Source organism: Balaenoptera musculus, chromosome 12 (assembly GCF_009873245.2).
Source record: "Balaenoptera musculus isolate JJ_BM4_2016_0621 chromosome 12, mBalMus1.pri.v3, whole genome shotgun sequence".
In the NCBI taxonomy this organism is placed as follows: domain Eukaryota; kingdom Metazoa; phylum Chordata; class Mammalia; order Artiodactyla; family Balaenopteridae; genus Balaenoptera; species Balaenoptera musculus.
In genome coordinates this window covers 49857137-49873728 of record NC_045796.1, presented here as the reverse complement: position 1 = coordinate 49873728, position 16592 = coordinate 49857137, and the positions used below count along the sequence as shown (strand labels likewise).

The 16592-nt window shown below is 40.0% G+C and overlaps 1 protein-coding gene across 8 annotated transcripts in view; it reads right to left on the bottom strand.

Moving 5' to 3' along the window:
- The window catches only part of CDK19 (cyclin dependent kinase 19), a 171667-nt gene extending 160837 nt beyond the window's left edge, over positions 1 to 10830 (bottom strand). For 4 of the 8 annotated variants that reach the window (XR_005022191.1, XR_005022190.1, XR_005022192.1 and 1 more), the window contains exon 1: positions 10555 to 10663. Coding sequence is in view for 3 of the 8 variants with exons in the window: in XM_036871868.1 (XP_036727763.1) it covers positions 10555 to 10558 (4 nt within the window). In the remaining 5 variants the exon portion in view is untranslated. Of the gene's footprint in view, positions 1 to 10554 lie in introns of all 8 variants that reach the window. The other 4 variants (XM_036871869.1, XM_036871873.1, XM_036871874.1 and 1 more) reach the window with 4 other exon arrangements.
- Between the last annotated feature and the right edge of the window lie 5762 nt (positions 10831 to 16592).

Sequence of the window (16592 nt, the reverse complement as noted above, 5' to 3'; positions counted from 1 at the left end):
CTGACCTCTGTTGTGCCCTTCTTGATAGCTGTTTGGGTAAGAAAATTTTTAAAGAATTATAACCAGCTTTTACAAATTTAGGAAAATGTGAACCAGAGATTTTGTTTCAATCCTTCCAACTATATTATAAACACAGGGGCCTCAAATTTGCAGCTAGCACAGCATCAGACACAAAGTAGAATTCAATAAGTTATTATATTGATTATAATTCCCTATACATTGATAAGTAAAATATAATTTCTCTATGAGTGAAAACAGAAAATGTTCCCATTGTCTTGGTCTAGCACTCAGATTATAAGAAAAATAAGAAGGAAAAGCTAAAAATAGCAAAAAGAACCAAAAAATCACTGAAGAACTGCTTATTATGGTGAAACGTTAGAAACAACCTAAATATAAATAGGGAATTTATTTATTTTATTAAAACAATGCCTTGTTGAATTCAGGCAGAGTCCTGAATCCAGTTCGTGCTGAATAAAAGAATAGCAACCCCAACTGAAGACCAAATTGGTAATCTAGAAAATTAAATAAAAGAAATCGTCCAGAATGTAGATGGGAAGGAGTTGAAAATTCTGAGAATGAATTTAAGAGACAGGGAATATAGTGCATAAAAGGTCAACATTTCTTAATAAGCATACCTGAAGAAGAGAACAAAAGAGGCAACAGAAGAAGAACTAAATAACAGGAGATAAAAATTGCCCTAAACCAAAGACAAAAGAAAGGGCCCACTTAAAAGATCCATAAGAAACTGGCAGGATTGGAAAAGGGAAGTGACGGCATGAAGGTAGGAGGAATGCTACTAAAGCTATTGAATACCACCTTTTAACTTTTGAAGTTGAAGTTATGTTCATAGATCATCTATTCAAAAAATAAGTAATGTGTAAAAGACACAAGAAACAAAGCTAGATAAATGAAGGGGAGAAAAAAAAAAAGACTTACACTTTCAAGGCAGACTTTGGTGAAACTTTAGAATGCATGGATCAAGTGAAAACTCCTAAGAGTTCCATAGAGGGAAAAAAACACGTTTCCAGATAGAAACTTCCCATGAGCAACAAGAAATGCCAGAAGCCATGAAGCAACAGCTTTGGGTTCTGAGAAAAAAAATATTCTTAATATAGAATTCTATATTCAGCCCAACTATCAATCAAGTATGAGGACAAAAAACACTATCAGACATGCAAGAACTCAGAAAATCTATACATCCCATATGAAAAAGCTACTTAAAAACATATCCTCAACTAACCAACAGCAACAAAAAAGAATCCAAGAAAAACCAACCAAGGGATATAAAGAAAAACTGCTAGCTGAGTATGACCCAGAAGACTTGAAAAAAGGGCAAAATAAAGAAGATCCATTGGACATTAATACCTGGAGGACTGTTTCAAGCAGCACTTATTTGGTACACAAGCGTACATTTCCTTCTCTATGGGTCTCAATATACTAATTCATTCAGCAATAAGTAATTTCATAATCATAATATTTTAAAGCTGCTGAATGGTTTCCAGTGTTCACTTTTTTAAATCAATCCACAGACAAAAAGCTATGGATATACTAGAAAGCTATAAAAATTATACTCTAAAAATCAGGAGATGGAGAAAAAGAACAGGAAAAAAATTTGTTACTTCCCTTAACATTCACACGAGGAAGACCACAGATAATATCTGAATCGACAAACCAAGAAAAAGAAATTTAAGTTTATAGTTTAAAGTCATAAAAGTATTCACCACAAAAAAAATTTAAATAACAAAGGTAATAAATTTGAAGGTTGAGATGGGAAAAAGGAAAACAGGGGATAGTGAAATCTCACAAAATTGCTCAGCTTTTCTGATGGAAAGTCAACAGAAACTGCCTAAAGTTGATAAATCAAGACAGAATTATACATATGCTACTTAAAGTTATAATGATAAGCAGCAGCAAAACTTAAAACGGAAACAGTTAACACTGGTTATCTCTGAGAAGTGAAGGCGGCTTGGGAGTGGACAGTGAGAAGGAAATACTGTGGGAGTTTTTTAATCATGTGCAACTATTAATTTATTTATTTATCTATCTATCTATTTATTTATTTATGGCTGCATTGGGTCTTCATTGCTGCACGCAGGCTTTCTCTAGTTTTGGCGAGCAGGGGCTACTCTTCATTGCGGTGGCTTCTCTTGTGGCGGAGCACGGGCTCTGGGAGCACAGGCCTCAGTAGTTGTGGCACGATGGCTCAGTAGTTGTGGCTCGCGGGCTCTAGAGTGCAGGCTCATTAGTTGTAGCGCACGGACTTAGTTGCTCTGTGGCACGTGGTCTCTTCCCGGACCAGGGATCGAACCTATGTCCCCTGCCTTGGCAGGCGGATTCTTAACCACTGTGCCACCAGGGAAGTCCAATTTGATAAAAATTAATAGCATAAAAATAAAAATAGTTCCACTTTGATACAAATATACTATAAAGATGAAAAGATTGCTGAGAACTTAGTTAATAGAACTTTGGTTTTTTAAATTACACAAGCTCAAATTACATATAAATTTCCAGAAGAAAGGAAGGTCACAAACAGTTTTTTAATTTGCACCAAAATCCAAAACAATAGGATTCACTCAGGTTCAAGTCACTCTTAAAATGCAAATATAATTAGGGACTTCCCTGGTGCCGCAGTGGTTAAGAATCCACCTGCCAATACAGGGGACACGGGTTCAATTCCTGGTCCGGGAAGATCCCACATGCCGCGGAGCAACTAAGCCCATGTGCCACAACTACTGAGCCTGCGCTCTAGAACCCGCGAGCTACAACTACTAAGCCCGCATGTCACAACTACTGAAGCCTGCATGCCTAGAGCTCATGCTCTGCAACAAGAGAAGCCACCGCAGTGAGAAGCCCACGCACCGCAAGGAAGAGTAGCCCCCGCTCGCTGCAACTAGAGAAAGCCCGCACACAGCAACAAAGACCCAATGCAGCCAAAAATAAGTTACTTAATTAATTTTTTAAAAATGCAAATATAATTGTAAAAGGGAAAGGGGAAAAGGAAACTAACTTTTGTAAAAAGCAACAATAGTTTGTGCCTCAAACTGCTTAGGTCTCTCACCAATGAGCTTATTTAACAATCATAACTGAAATAACTTTTCTACAGAAAGATGCAACTAACCCACCTATGAAGCCAAAGTTTTACCTTATTTTTCCAGCAGCCATAGACTTACCTTTCTGTCCAATTGAAATATCTATAGATATCTGCAAAAGTTTGCCATGACAGGGCTTTGGTCTGTGATCACAGAACAAAACAAAGTTAGCTGGCCTACCTGGTAATTAAATCCATATGCTGACCGCATTCATCTTAGTAACTGAGATCAACCACAAAGTCTCACTGAAATAATATTTTTAAATAGAAAATATACAAGTTCAAAGCCTCTGTAAGGAGGGTATATTTTTCCTTTAGAAAGGCTGACTCTATTAGAAATTAAAGATATTTTATAAGGACATAAATTATTTGAGGACTTTACAGGTTATTTCTCTTTGATCCATCACCCACTTCTGTATAAGAACTCACACCCTCAATAAAAAACTACTGCTGCACGCTTGTATCTTGAATTACATCCTGTCCTCTCTCTCGAGATTCTCTTTTATCCTGCACAATGCATGCTCAAAATGGCTATTACAGGAAGTGTTGGACTATCAGCTATTTATAAATGGACAAAAATCTTTAAATAGCTCTGTTAGCTACCTCTTTATGGTTCTAGACCTTAAAAACTACCTGTTTTCAAGGAAATAGTCATGCTGGTAATTCAAAATGTTCAAAGTGTCCTTTAATTTTGGAATCCAAAGCTGCACTAAATTATATAGTCACAATATCACAAGATAACAAACAAGTTGATCTTTAAAAACACATTAGTCGAATACTCTTAGTCTAATCACTTACCACCAAGAAAATTCCAAATTGCAATATATTGCCTTCAAGCCTTCTATATTGATGTCTAACCCACCCTATACTACTTCAGAATTTTGCAAAACACACAATTTAACATCACATATTAACTTTTTATCCAGTATATCCAGTTCAAAAATATAGTACACAAAAGTAAAAATTCTTAATTCATCCATATTGACATCCATTGTACTAAAAAATAAAACGCTTTCCATTGATCTACTTTTTTCCTATCTAAAACTGACATGTCTTTCCCATGCTGCTAAAACAGTAACTTGCATTTCCTATGCAAACTAATAATTTAGAACTCATTTTGTATGTATTAATAATTATTATTTTTAAAGCCTTAACATTTCTCTTCCTTATTCTCAGCCCTCCTGTCTCCAGTCTTTAGAGATTTATATCGGGTACATCACCATATTTGCATATCATTTCAAGGCATTACTTCCAAAAGTAAACAGCTTTTAGAAACTTAACTTACAGCGATACTAATATGCACAAAATACTGTACCTACTAAGGATATTCACCACAGTGTACTAGCAAAAGACTGGAGACAGCCTAAATGTCCATCAAGAGGGATAGTTAAATAAATTATGTAAGTCAATACAATGTAATATAATGAAACTATTATAAGGAACTAGGCATCTCTGTACATAAGATATGTAATGATCTTCAAGGTTATATACAAGGTTAAAAAATATACAGCAGGAACAGTACAGCACACTACCATTTATCATTAAACACACACACCCCTGAGAAAATCTCTCTAAAAAGGAAAACCAAGAATGGTTGCCTCTAGAAAGGGAAAAGGGTGACTGGGAAAGAGAAGGCTTACAGTACATTGTATAATCTTTTTTTTTTTTTTTTTGCCATTGAAGAATTTATTGAAGCATCAGAATACTCGGAACAAACACATTGAATGTATCACAAATTACAGATTTGGCAAAACATGGAGGGTGGCAACCAGATTATATAAGCTTTTTTATGCACACACATTTACTACTTACTAAACACATATGCTCTTTTTGTAAAATGAAATATTTTTTGAAAAGTAATCAAATATCCTTGATTGATTCCATTCACAAACTGACAGCTTTTCAGTTCAAGTATTAGTTTGCTTTATCAAACTATTTCAGCCTCAAATTTTCTCCTATTACATGAAAGAAAAAATACAAACTTTCCTATTTCATTTGTCCACACCATCATTTATACATTTTTATTAAAAGGTCACTTCATGGATTTACGAATTGTGTTGCTAAGCCACTTGTTCCAAAAGACTCTAAACCTGAGAAGTCCAATATCATAGCTACTAGCCAGTTTCTCGGTCACACTAACTGCATTTCTTGAGCCACATGTGGCTAGTGGCTGCCATACTGGACAGCACAGATGCATTTTCATCACTGCAGAAAGTCCTACTGGACATCACTGCTCTAGACTAAGGGCTGGCAAACTAAAGCCTGTGAGCCAAATACAGCCCACCACCTTTTTTTTTTTTTTTTCCTCCTGGAACACATTCTAATTTGTATTCATTTATACATTGTCTGTGGATACTTTGGCACTACTATGACAGATTCAAGTAATTGTGACATAGATGGTAGGTATGGCCCACAAAACCTGAAATATTTCGTTTCTGCCTCTTTCCAGAAAAAGTTTGTCAGCCAGTGCTCTAGACAATCAGATTTCATTGAAAAGAACATTCCCCTGGGCCCCAAAAACAAAGTTTTTAAGGCTTGCAGTGCATAAAGAACCAATTAAACAAGCTGATGTCCACTTGATTTACTAAGTGATAAAAGTATTTAGTTTAACATGAATCCATAATACCAAAAAATTTCCTAAAATATGTTTGAATGCTGACGTTTTCTAAGCATCTCTATAACATCGCTAGTAAAAGCAGAGAAGACAGATTACTACAGTCTAGCAATTTTAGAAGAACTGGCCTAAGAGGAAAAAAAAGTGCTTAATAATTCAAAAAATTACCCATGTTACTTATCAAACTATTAAAAGAAATGTATCAACTGTCTCGGAAAGCAGCACATTATTTCTTACAGAAAAAATTACACTAGACCTAGTTAATGTTACATATTTACATTGAACTGCTTATCTCATGTAGCATCCCCATATTTCAGGCTTTCAAAACAATTACTGAAAACACCAGTTAAGTATGTTTACCAGAACAGAAAAAATATATATATGTTTTCCAATTTAGGGCATTTTTTTAAAAATTTAATACAATTTTTGAGTGTGCTTACATACCCAACCCTGTACAAGTTGCTGGAAACAGGATGATGATGATCCGTTTGTAGTTAATAGTTTATGGCGCAGACTAGTATCACAGCGATATTATACACATAAGACCAAGAAGGGCAGAAGCACAGATAATGAGTACACTGGGTAACTAAGGGAAGACTTCTAGAAGAAAAGCTATCTGAACTGGGTATTGAAGTGGGAGCAGGAGTTTCCCAGGTTTGTGGGAGGGGGAAGGAAGAGAGAGGAATGGCAGACCAACACCATTCTGGTTTGAGTGCAGAAAAAGAAAATGAGACATGAAAAGGACTTAGCAAATCTTAGGGAAAAAATGAGCAGTTGAATGCTACAGAAGCATATGGCTTGAACACACTGGGAAAAAAGGAGGGAGGTGGTGGCAGGCGTAAAGGCTGTAAAGACTAAAGACTTTAAGATCCAAATGCAAATGGCTTTACACGCCAAACTAGGGAATTAAGATCTGATGTAACCGTATGAGCCACAGAGAATCTACAGCTTTACAAGAAGAGATATGACATGATTGATTTTATTTTGTAACACTGGCAGCAACTTGGATCTTGGACTACAGTGAGGCAAGACTAATGGCAGAGACCAATTCGGCTATTACGCAAATCAGAGATGATGGTCAAAAGTAATGAGACTGAAGATGAAGAGAAACCAGATGAAGAGAAGCAACTGCATGTGGTAGAATCTCCAGGCCTGAACTCCTATGTTTTTAAAATGCCCCTCATATGTGATACTTTCCCTTTTCCATATTTTTCGGTACAGATGTAGTATCCTTTGCATGGAAGAAGTTTATACAATGAGATTGTCAAAAGTGGAAGCAATGTGGTCTTTTTTGTTTTTTCTCCCAAGGTATTAGGAGGGAAAACACATTAGGAAATACAAGAGCTCAAGAGTCAAGAGATCTGGATTACAGGCTTGTCTTTGCCAAGACTATGGGCATGACAACTTCTAAAAGCTCTGGTTTTCTAATTTGTAAAAAGAAGAAATTAGACTAGATGATCTGAAACTCTTGAAAGCTCTAAAATACTATGATCATAGGGATACATCTTTAATCTTTGGGAGGTCTCCAAAAAAATGCAAATACAATTACCTATTTTAACTACGAACAAAATGTGAAAAACCCGTTAAAAACATACTACATTTATTGTGAAGGATTCATGACAGACATTAAGACATGTAGTTACCAACTACTTCTCATCTGAAACCCTAAGGCAAAACTGAAACTCAGTAAGATAACTCTGTCAGCCATTTCACTTTCAATTACTATATTTCAAAATAACTCCAAAAAGCAGCATTCTTTTATTGGAGTGGTTCAAAAGACTAAATGAATGTTGCAAAGTTCAATGGTAATATTGTTGGGTACAACAGTTTTCAGACATAACACTAGTCTATGGAATCATGTTTGCCTGAACCTCTTATTCACAAAAGAACTTTTTAACAATAGTCCTTTATCAATCAAAACAAGAAGTGTTTCAAACTTGATAAATATGGTCTTGAGGTTTGTAACCATACTGTTATGTGACTTTTTCCTAATGCTGAAAACTGTATTACAAATTCTTGCTCATAAAAAGTCTAGAAATATTCTAAACTGGTTTCTCTTCAAGAATAACTTCTAAGCCTGATTTTTAAAAAAAAAAAAAAAGGATAGTTGGGTCAAAAGACCCCCTTCCTTCAAAACAAAAAGATGGAACAAATAACATTTTTATTAAAGGTGAAAAACCCAGATGTAAATCTTGCATTTCCAGTCCATTATTAATTTATGTAGCATAATTAATACAGCCTAAGTTAAAGTCATATTTCACGGGAAACAACATTCTAAGGTTCTGTAAACTCTAGTATTAAACTATAAGCAGAGGCTTTTCTAATGATGTTTTATGTTACATTACTTCTTCCAGTGTTTCTTCTAGAGACCTGAACAATTTTGGGGTTATATGCTACATTACATACACCAGAATAGTTCCTCTTTAAGGTACTCACGTGATTTCTCTCTTGCTCCCTAAAATAGCATTATACATCTTTCTGAGTTAACCAAAATAAATTCTGGAAAGAGCTATACTGTAATTTATCATGATCAGAGTGTAAAATCCTTTACTATGCGAATCTGTATCAGCTTAGAACCATCACTAAAAACTTTCTGTTCTTTCAAATCGCCGGTATCAATGAACATAAAACTAATCCTGCTACCAACCCACAAGAAATGTGGGTGTTTACTATAAAGCCTTAAATCTCAACTAGACTCTTGGTCCAAGAAAAAGAACCTTTATACCGATTTTTCTTACATGTAATTTAGTGATTTAAAATAATGCTTTCAGATCCTGAAAGTTTTTTTTTAAAGCATGTATTTTGAAGATATACAAACTGATCTTACTCTACTAAAGAAGCTTTATTAATTCTAATTAAACAAATTTCACTCAAGAAGGAAGTGTATTCAAATCAAGAATTTTATTAGAGGGGAAAATATTCAAAAAGAACAAATATAAGCGGGAATTAAATTATCTGTTCTTTGTTGTAGCCCGTGCTATTCAAATACAATTCAGAAGCAGAATTTAACTTTTCTTAAAAGCTGCTTGCTAAAAAAAAAAAAAAAAAAAAAAAAAAAAGCTTTTTTTAAAAACAAAATTAAAATACATTTTTAAAATTCCAGTCCAAATATATTATAAAGTTAGCATGAGGAGTATGAAAAACAGCACCTCTGATTTGTTTTGTAATGCTACTGCCGAAATAGGAAAGCTAGATGTGCTTTCCCCAAATATATCTGATAAGATTCTCACAGGAACACCAGTATAACAAGTAGAGTGGATATTCCAAAAACAAAACACAAGTTAATTATAGTACTTCACATTCCAAGACACTCATCCAAGGACACCTGGCAATTAACTAAGGAATTATGAGAAAAGTTTACAAACAACTGAGTACTATGGGGCCCGTTCACTTACAAGACAAAAAATTATTTGCAATAATAATAATCCTTTACACTTGTAAAGTACCTTGTAGTTTTCACCATACTTTATGATAAAGGTTTATAAAGTTGTGCTTGCTCCTTCCCTGTATAAAATTAGCAAGCGCGCGCACGCGCGCGCGCACACATACACAAACCCCCCTACCTACTTTGATCCTAGAGTTCATCAATCAACCCAGAGAGTGTGCAGAACGATAAGCAGCACTTCAGGTCTTACTAATGTCACTGTGGCTGATATTCAGTTCATTCAGAAATGTTTCGCTACGATCCTAAAAACTCTCATCCACATAGTTTGATCGTCTTTAAAGTTTAAGCGGGATAGGCAGATGTTCCCGGGCTCCCCAACTCCGGGGAAGGGGAACTCCTGCCAGGATGGGCCCTGAGGTGACGAATGGTTTTAACCCACCCTTCGCAGGCAGAGAACTGGTTCCACCTGTCCTGGAGTACGAGCCGTGTGCCCTCCAGTACGAAGGATAGGCATTCTCAATACTACCTCCAGCTCTCCTCCTACGAGAACAATCAGTAAGGGCTTCCTAAAGGGTTCCTACGATTCTCCCTCAACTCCCAGGAAAACAAAGGTTCAGGCCCAGCTCTGTGTTACTCGAATTCCTTTCTGGATAATCTAGGTGCCCCATAAACCTCAGCACGCAGTCATTTGGCAGAGGATGGAATGGAGGACCTAAGAATACCCAAGGTGCGGGGAAATGAGTTACCAGAGCGAACTCAAGTTCTGCGAGCAAAACGCGGTTAATCTCTCAGAAGGTCCTACATTCGAGGAAAGGTGCGGAATTGAGAACGTGAGAAATCGAAATCGGAGGCAGGCGAAGCGGCGTGGAGAAGTGGCCGGGTATACGACTGGGATTGAGGGACTGCGCGGAGGGGCCATCGGGTTGGCTGGCCCCAAGGGCGAAGGTGCCCAACAGTTCAGACCCGTGAGGCTGGCGAGGACCCAGACGCACGGCAGTCCGACGGACTCCTCGGCTAGGTTTCAAACCGCCGCCCCCGGGAGGCGCTCAGCCGATTGGAAGTTCCACCACGACCGTCACCAGCCCAAGGCCGGAGCGGCAACTCCTCGGCGGAGCTCTCCCAGCCCTCCGCGTCTCCCCTGGAGACCAGACACCCACAAACTCCACCTCCCACCGAGGTCCCAACTCGAGTCCCGCCGCCAGCTCCATGCACGCGGAGGGCGCCCCGCAGGACCGGACCTACGCCCCCCGACCGGGCTGCGCCGCGGGAGTTCAAGGGGTGCGACGGGGCCGCGCGGGGGGCGAGCAGAACCCACGTCCCTCAGAGTCTGCCCCGGGACGCGGCCCCGCGACCACCTCCGCCTCGCCCCCCGGGCACGGCCCGACCCGGCTCCGACCCACCCATCCCGCGCGGTCTCGGGCAGAGCTAGGACCCGAGCAAGCCTACTCCCCCCGCCCCTGCTCTTACCCATCTTTTCGCCTCGCCTTGTAGACGTGCCCGTAGGTGCCGCGTCCCACTTTGCACCCTTCGTACTCAAACAAATCCTCCACCCGCTCCCGCTCCGCCGCCAGCTTCGCCTTGAAATCATAATCCATTGTCTGCTTTCCCCATAGAGGCACCGGAACGCGGGGGCCGCCGCCGCTCAGTCCCTCCTCCTCCTCCCCCCGCGACCGCCGCTCCACTTCTCGGGCCACCTCTCGGGCGCGCGCGCGCGTCGCCCGCCGCCCCGCGATCCGCCTTCAGCAAGGGACTCCTCGGCGGCCGCGGCAACCACCTCCTCCACCTCCTCCTCCTCCGCGGCAGCGGCGGCGGCGGCTCCCGCAGGAACCCCCAGTCCCGCCTCCCCCCTTCATTTCCTTGTTTTGGAACCTGGTGGGCCGCGCCGCGGCTTCCTCGAGCTCATTAACGAACCAGCCCGCCCGCCCCGAGATCGCGGAGACTCCTGGGAAATGTAGTTCCTCAGGCCTCAGGAATGGTTTGAGTTTTGCGGCTGAAGGAAATACAACTCCCAGGCTGCCGTGGGCCACTACAGCCCCACCTTCACAAGGCGTGCACGCCTGCGCACTGAGACCGCCCCCCCTCAGGTAGCGTTGGACTACCACCAGTTCTTGTGAAGGTAGAAAGCTCAAAGTTGCAGTGTGCTTTCTGCGAGTCTGTGGGAGCTGGTGGAAAGAAGGCGCTTCTTCTGGTGCAAGGAAGGTACTCTATTATAATTGCCCCCGTGCGAGAAGGAGAGTGGAAAGTGTTTAACAAGCGCCTTGCCCAGCAGTTTGCTCCAGCGGTTTACGAGGGAAGGACTGTGGTTAGGGCAGTTGTACTGAAGATTGTTGTTTGTTTTTTTGTAGCAATTGTCCCGCCTCTTACCCCGCCCCCATCCAGCCGCTCATTGGCGGAGAAGAGAGAATGACGTCCTCGTTGGTGCGTGGGTATCCCCAGGCTTTGGCTTCTTTCCGACTCTTGATTGGTAATTGCATGTGCTAGGTTCTTCCTGATAGGATAATCTTTTTTCTTTACGATGCAAAAACCGTATTTCAAAAGCTGAACATTCAGCGGTTTCCTACTTCTAGCATCGGCGAGAGAACATGTAACTTCTGCGCCCTAGTCAGCCAATCATCCTTTTCTTGGCGCTCTAGTCATGGTCTCCTCTTACCATATGTGATTCCCACAGCCAAGCTTTTGGCCATCTGTCTAAAGACAATTAAGGTTCCTGCGGAACGCAGCGTTTTGAAAACAATCATTTGGGTTGGATTGTAAAGGAATTTTTACGGTTTATGCATAATGGTGACGTTGTCCTAGAATGTTTAAGAAAGTCTCCTTTATCAAGGTGAACGTTGATTCATTATTGCGTGCATAAAACATAGCAAATGCTTGGGATGCAATCTTAAACATGGTTGGTGCTGGGATGGGACTTACATACCACATTCAGTGGGAGCATAGAGCAGGAAATAGTCAATTCTACCTGAAGTGGTAAGGAAAGTTAATAGTAGTGACCCGCCTGCTAGGTTTTGGAAGAAACCTGGAAAACTAGAGAGAGGCGTGGGGGTGGGGTGGGGGGAATTGTTTACTTACTACAACAATGTTTCCTGGGAAACTTCCTCAGATCTTGAAGTAAATCATGAAGTATCCGAGTTTCTGTTATTTCCAGGCACTATGATAAGTGCTGGAGATACCAGATGAAAATTGGTCTTTTCCATCAGGGACTAAAATGTATTGAAAAAATAAACATGCGAACAAATTAAAAACTATGTGGGTACAAAGAGCAATAATAGAATAGGAGGACTTCCAGAAGAGTCAGGGTAGGCGTCATTAAGGGGGTAGTTTTCAGCCAAAATTTAAATAATCTTATTTGAAGGACACGTGGGGAAGTAGCAAAGAATTATTTCTGGCAGAATGGCATGTGTATATATCATTGACAGAACCTGATATATTCTGACAAATGCAAATAGCTTGAACATTACAGATTAAGGCAGGAAATAGATGATGGCTAAGAAGAGACTGGAGAGATAAGCAGAGGTCAGAATATGAAGACCTATATATGTCAAGCAGAAGCTTTAGATTTCCTCAGTCTATAGGCAATAAAAAGCCATTGAAGACTTTTGAGCCAAGAAGTAATCGATATTGTATATTCAAAAAAGAATACTTCTGGACTTCCCTGCTGGCGCAGTGGTTAAGAATCCGCCTGCCAATGCAGGGGACACGGGTTCGAGCCCTGGTCCGGGAAGGTCCCACATGCCACAGAGGAACTAAGCCCGGGCACCACAACTACTGAGCCTGCGCTCTAGAGCCCGTGAGCCACAACTACTGAGCCCGTGTGCCACAACTATTGAAGCCTGTGTGCCTAGAGCCCGTGCTCCACAACAAGAGAAGCCACAGCAGTGAGAAGCCCGCCCACCGCAACAAAGAGTAGCCCCCGCTCGCCACAACTAGAGAAAGCCCGTGCCCAGCAACAAAGACCCAACTCAGCCAAAAATAAATAAATAAATAAATAAATTTTTTTAATTAATTAATTAATTAAAAAAAAAAAAGATATACAGAGGGTTGGTTCCTTCTAGGGGCCCAAAGGGAAAATCTGTTCCATGCCTCTCCATTAGATTCTGGTGGTTGCTGGTAAGCCTTGACATTCCTTGGCTTGTGGCAGCATAACTCCAATATCTGGCTCTATCTTCACGTGGCCTTCTTTCATCTGTGTCCGTGTCCAAATCCCCCTCTTCCTAAAAGGACATCAGTCATATTGGATTTAGGCCCCAACCTAATCCAGTATGTCCTTGTTGTAACTTGTATGCATCTACAAAGACCTTATTTCCAAATAAGATCACACTCAGATTCCAGGTGGACATGAATTTGGGGGGGACGCTATTCAACCCAGGATAGTGCCTGAGCTTTGACTCTGTCTCTGAATGAGGGGCCATCCTGAAAAAGGGAAGAAAATGGTCCTTCACTTAACCCACACCACATTCAGTGGGAGTGAGAGAGAATCTTTGGGATCCCCAGACTGGGCTTTCTTTTTTGTTTTTGTTTTTTTTTAAATAAATTTTATGGTACGTGTATTTTCTTTTAAATAATTTGATTTTTAAAATTTATTTATTTATTTTGGCTGCGTTGGGTCTTCGTTGCTGCACGCGGGCTTCCTCTAGTTGCAGCGAGCGTGGGCTGCTCTTCGTTGCGGTGCACGGACTTCTCACTGCGGTGGCTTCTCTGCAGAGCACAGGCTCTAGGTGCGCGGGCTTCAATAGTTGTGGCTTGTGGGCTCTAGAGCACAGGCTCAGTAGTTGTGGCGCACGGGTTTAGTTGCTCCGCGGCACGTGGGAATCTTCCCGGACCAGGGCTTGAACCCGTGTCCCCTGCATTGGCAGGCGGATTCTTAACCACTGTGCCACCAGGGAAGTCCCTATCCTTTCATTCTTTAAACTTCTTAGCCCCACTATAGCATGAATTGTTCCCTGACACCAGAATGCAGCCTGCCCTAGGTGTTAAACAAAAAAACAAATAAATGATAACCACCCAGAAATTAATAAGGCCTAATCACATGCCAGTAAGGAATTTGAAAAGTTTGATCTAAACATTTAAAAAATGAGTTTATTTGACATAGGTAGAGAATGAAAGAATAAAGTGATGGTTTCAACAGTTTGTTCAAGTCAAAAGGAAAGGTCGGATTTCCCTGGTGGTGCAGTGGTTAAGAATCCGCCTGCCAATGTAGGGGATACGGGTTCAAGCCCTGGTCCGGGAAGATCCCACGTGCTGCAGAGCAACTAAACCCGTGCGCCACAACGACTGAGCCTGTGCTCTAGAGCCCACGAGCCACAACTACTGAGCCCGCGTGCTGCAACTACTGAAGCCCGCACACCTAGAGCCCGTGCTCCGCAACGAGAGAAGCCACCGCAATAAGAAGCCCCCGCACCACAACAAAGAGTAGCCCCCGCTCGACGCAACCAGAGAAAACCCGCGCGCAACAACGAAGACCCAATGCAGCCAAAAATAAATAAATAAATAAATTTATTTTAAAAAAAAAGGAAAGGTCGGTTCGCCCAGCTTCCAATGGGTTAGTCGTGAGGAGCACTGAGCTGCAAATCTTGCATATCACACTGCATATGTGATGGGATTAGTAAGCAAAGTAATGACTTTTTTAATGCTTATGCCCTTAGTCATGACCAGTTTATAAGCTATGTGGAAGTCAAATTTGAATATGGATAAAATTTCTCTTAACAGCCGTATCTAAGTCAAGGAAATTTATTGAAGAGATTTACTAAGTTGTTTCCTCATGGTTTAAGGCTCAACTCAGGATCATCTCTTTCAGGAAGTCTTCTCTTCCCTCCCCCAGACTAGCTTGGGTGCCCCTCATCCATACTGGTAACATCCTGTGAGACCTCTCTGCACTTTGCTTATCTTACGCATATCATGTTTATCTGTCTTTCTTCCCAGGTAGTCTATGAGCTCCTCAATGAGCAAGGATTAGATTGGTTGCTTTCCACATTCTTATATCTGATTATTTTTTTTGTCTTCGTATACAATTCCAAGTTAAAAATGAATTTTTCTCAGAACCATGAAGGCATTACCCCCACTACTTTCTAACATTCAGTGGTTCAGATGTGTTATAAGACTGTTTTACCCCTTTTTTTAAGTGTCCTATTTTTTCCATAGAAATGTTTAGCATCTGTTCTGTAATCTTGAAGATATAATCTTTCATAGGGATGTGTCTGGGTGTGGGTATTTTTCATTCATTTTGCTCTGTCATTTCCTCTGGTATTTTCCTTCCTCTTCTCCAATGCTGTCACGTCACTACCCCTTTTTGCACCCTTTGGCTGCAAACTGAATCACTGTGCTGTACACCTGAAACTAAGACAATATTTAAATCAACTATACTTCAATTTAAAAAAAAATCAGGCAAGCTAGTGTCTTTGGCAGGTGATTAATATACGTAAGCAATGATACTAATCAGTCTTAACACTTCTGAAATGTTACTTCTTTATTAGTTGAACCTAAAATAAAAAGAGTACTGAAACATAATAAGGATGAAATCCAAAATTTGTTGAACAGGAACAATATCAATGGTATGTCATATGTGAAGATTATTGTGTGTGATCATTTGGTTTTATGATTATGATATGTTTTAGTAAAAGCACTAGTTATATCCTTGCTGATGTATTTTTGCTAATCTTTCATAAAGAGAAAGTTTTGTTGTAATGATACATATCAGACTGTATTCAGTGTTACAGAATCAGTATTCTGCGGAGAATGAAGAAATAAAGCACTAACTTAACTGGGAAAAAAAAGAAAAGAATCAGGCAAGTGTGCAAAGTTATATGTACAAAGATGAACGTGACTATGGTTTTTATGATAAAAGTTAGAAACCCATTTAAATAATGGTTAAACAAATAATAGCATATCCCTTCAGTGATTACCCTGCAGCCATTTAAAAGAATGGTATAGATCTAATTTGTATTAATAAAAAGGGATATCCATTTATAGTGTGGAGTAAACAACAACAAAAAAACAAAAAACCTCACAATAGTTTATAGACTATGGATAATTTGCCATAATATTTTTCATATAGGGTATCTCCCAAACATTTCTGATCATGCATTTTTGTTTTAAACTGTTAGGGAATTCATAGGAATTCTATGCTAATATTTTCATTTTAAAATCGTAATAAAACATAAGATATCAACTGGCTTAAGTTGGGAGGTTTTAAATATCTATATACACCTTCATTTATTTTACTGAGAGTGAAGCTCATGGGAAGAGTAAGTTAATAATATTTATAAGCTGATGAAGGGTTGGTCCCTATTGGTAGGTACAAAAGAATATTTTCTTCCAGTTGTCTACATGCCTTCTATAGAGATTAGAAGAATTCTGGCTGAAGTTTTAGCATCCCTGTCTGTAACTGATACATAAAATATTCCTCTGATTGTGTAAATTAAGTCTCCCAAGAATTAGAGATAGTCCATTTCTAAAGAGCTTATTAAGAATTTTTTTCAGCCTCTGCTGGGTTTTAGTAATTAAGGAAG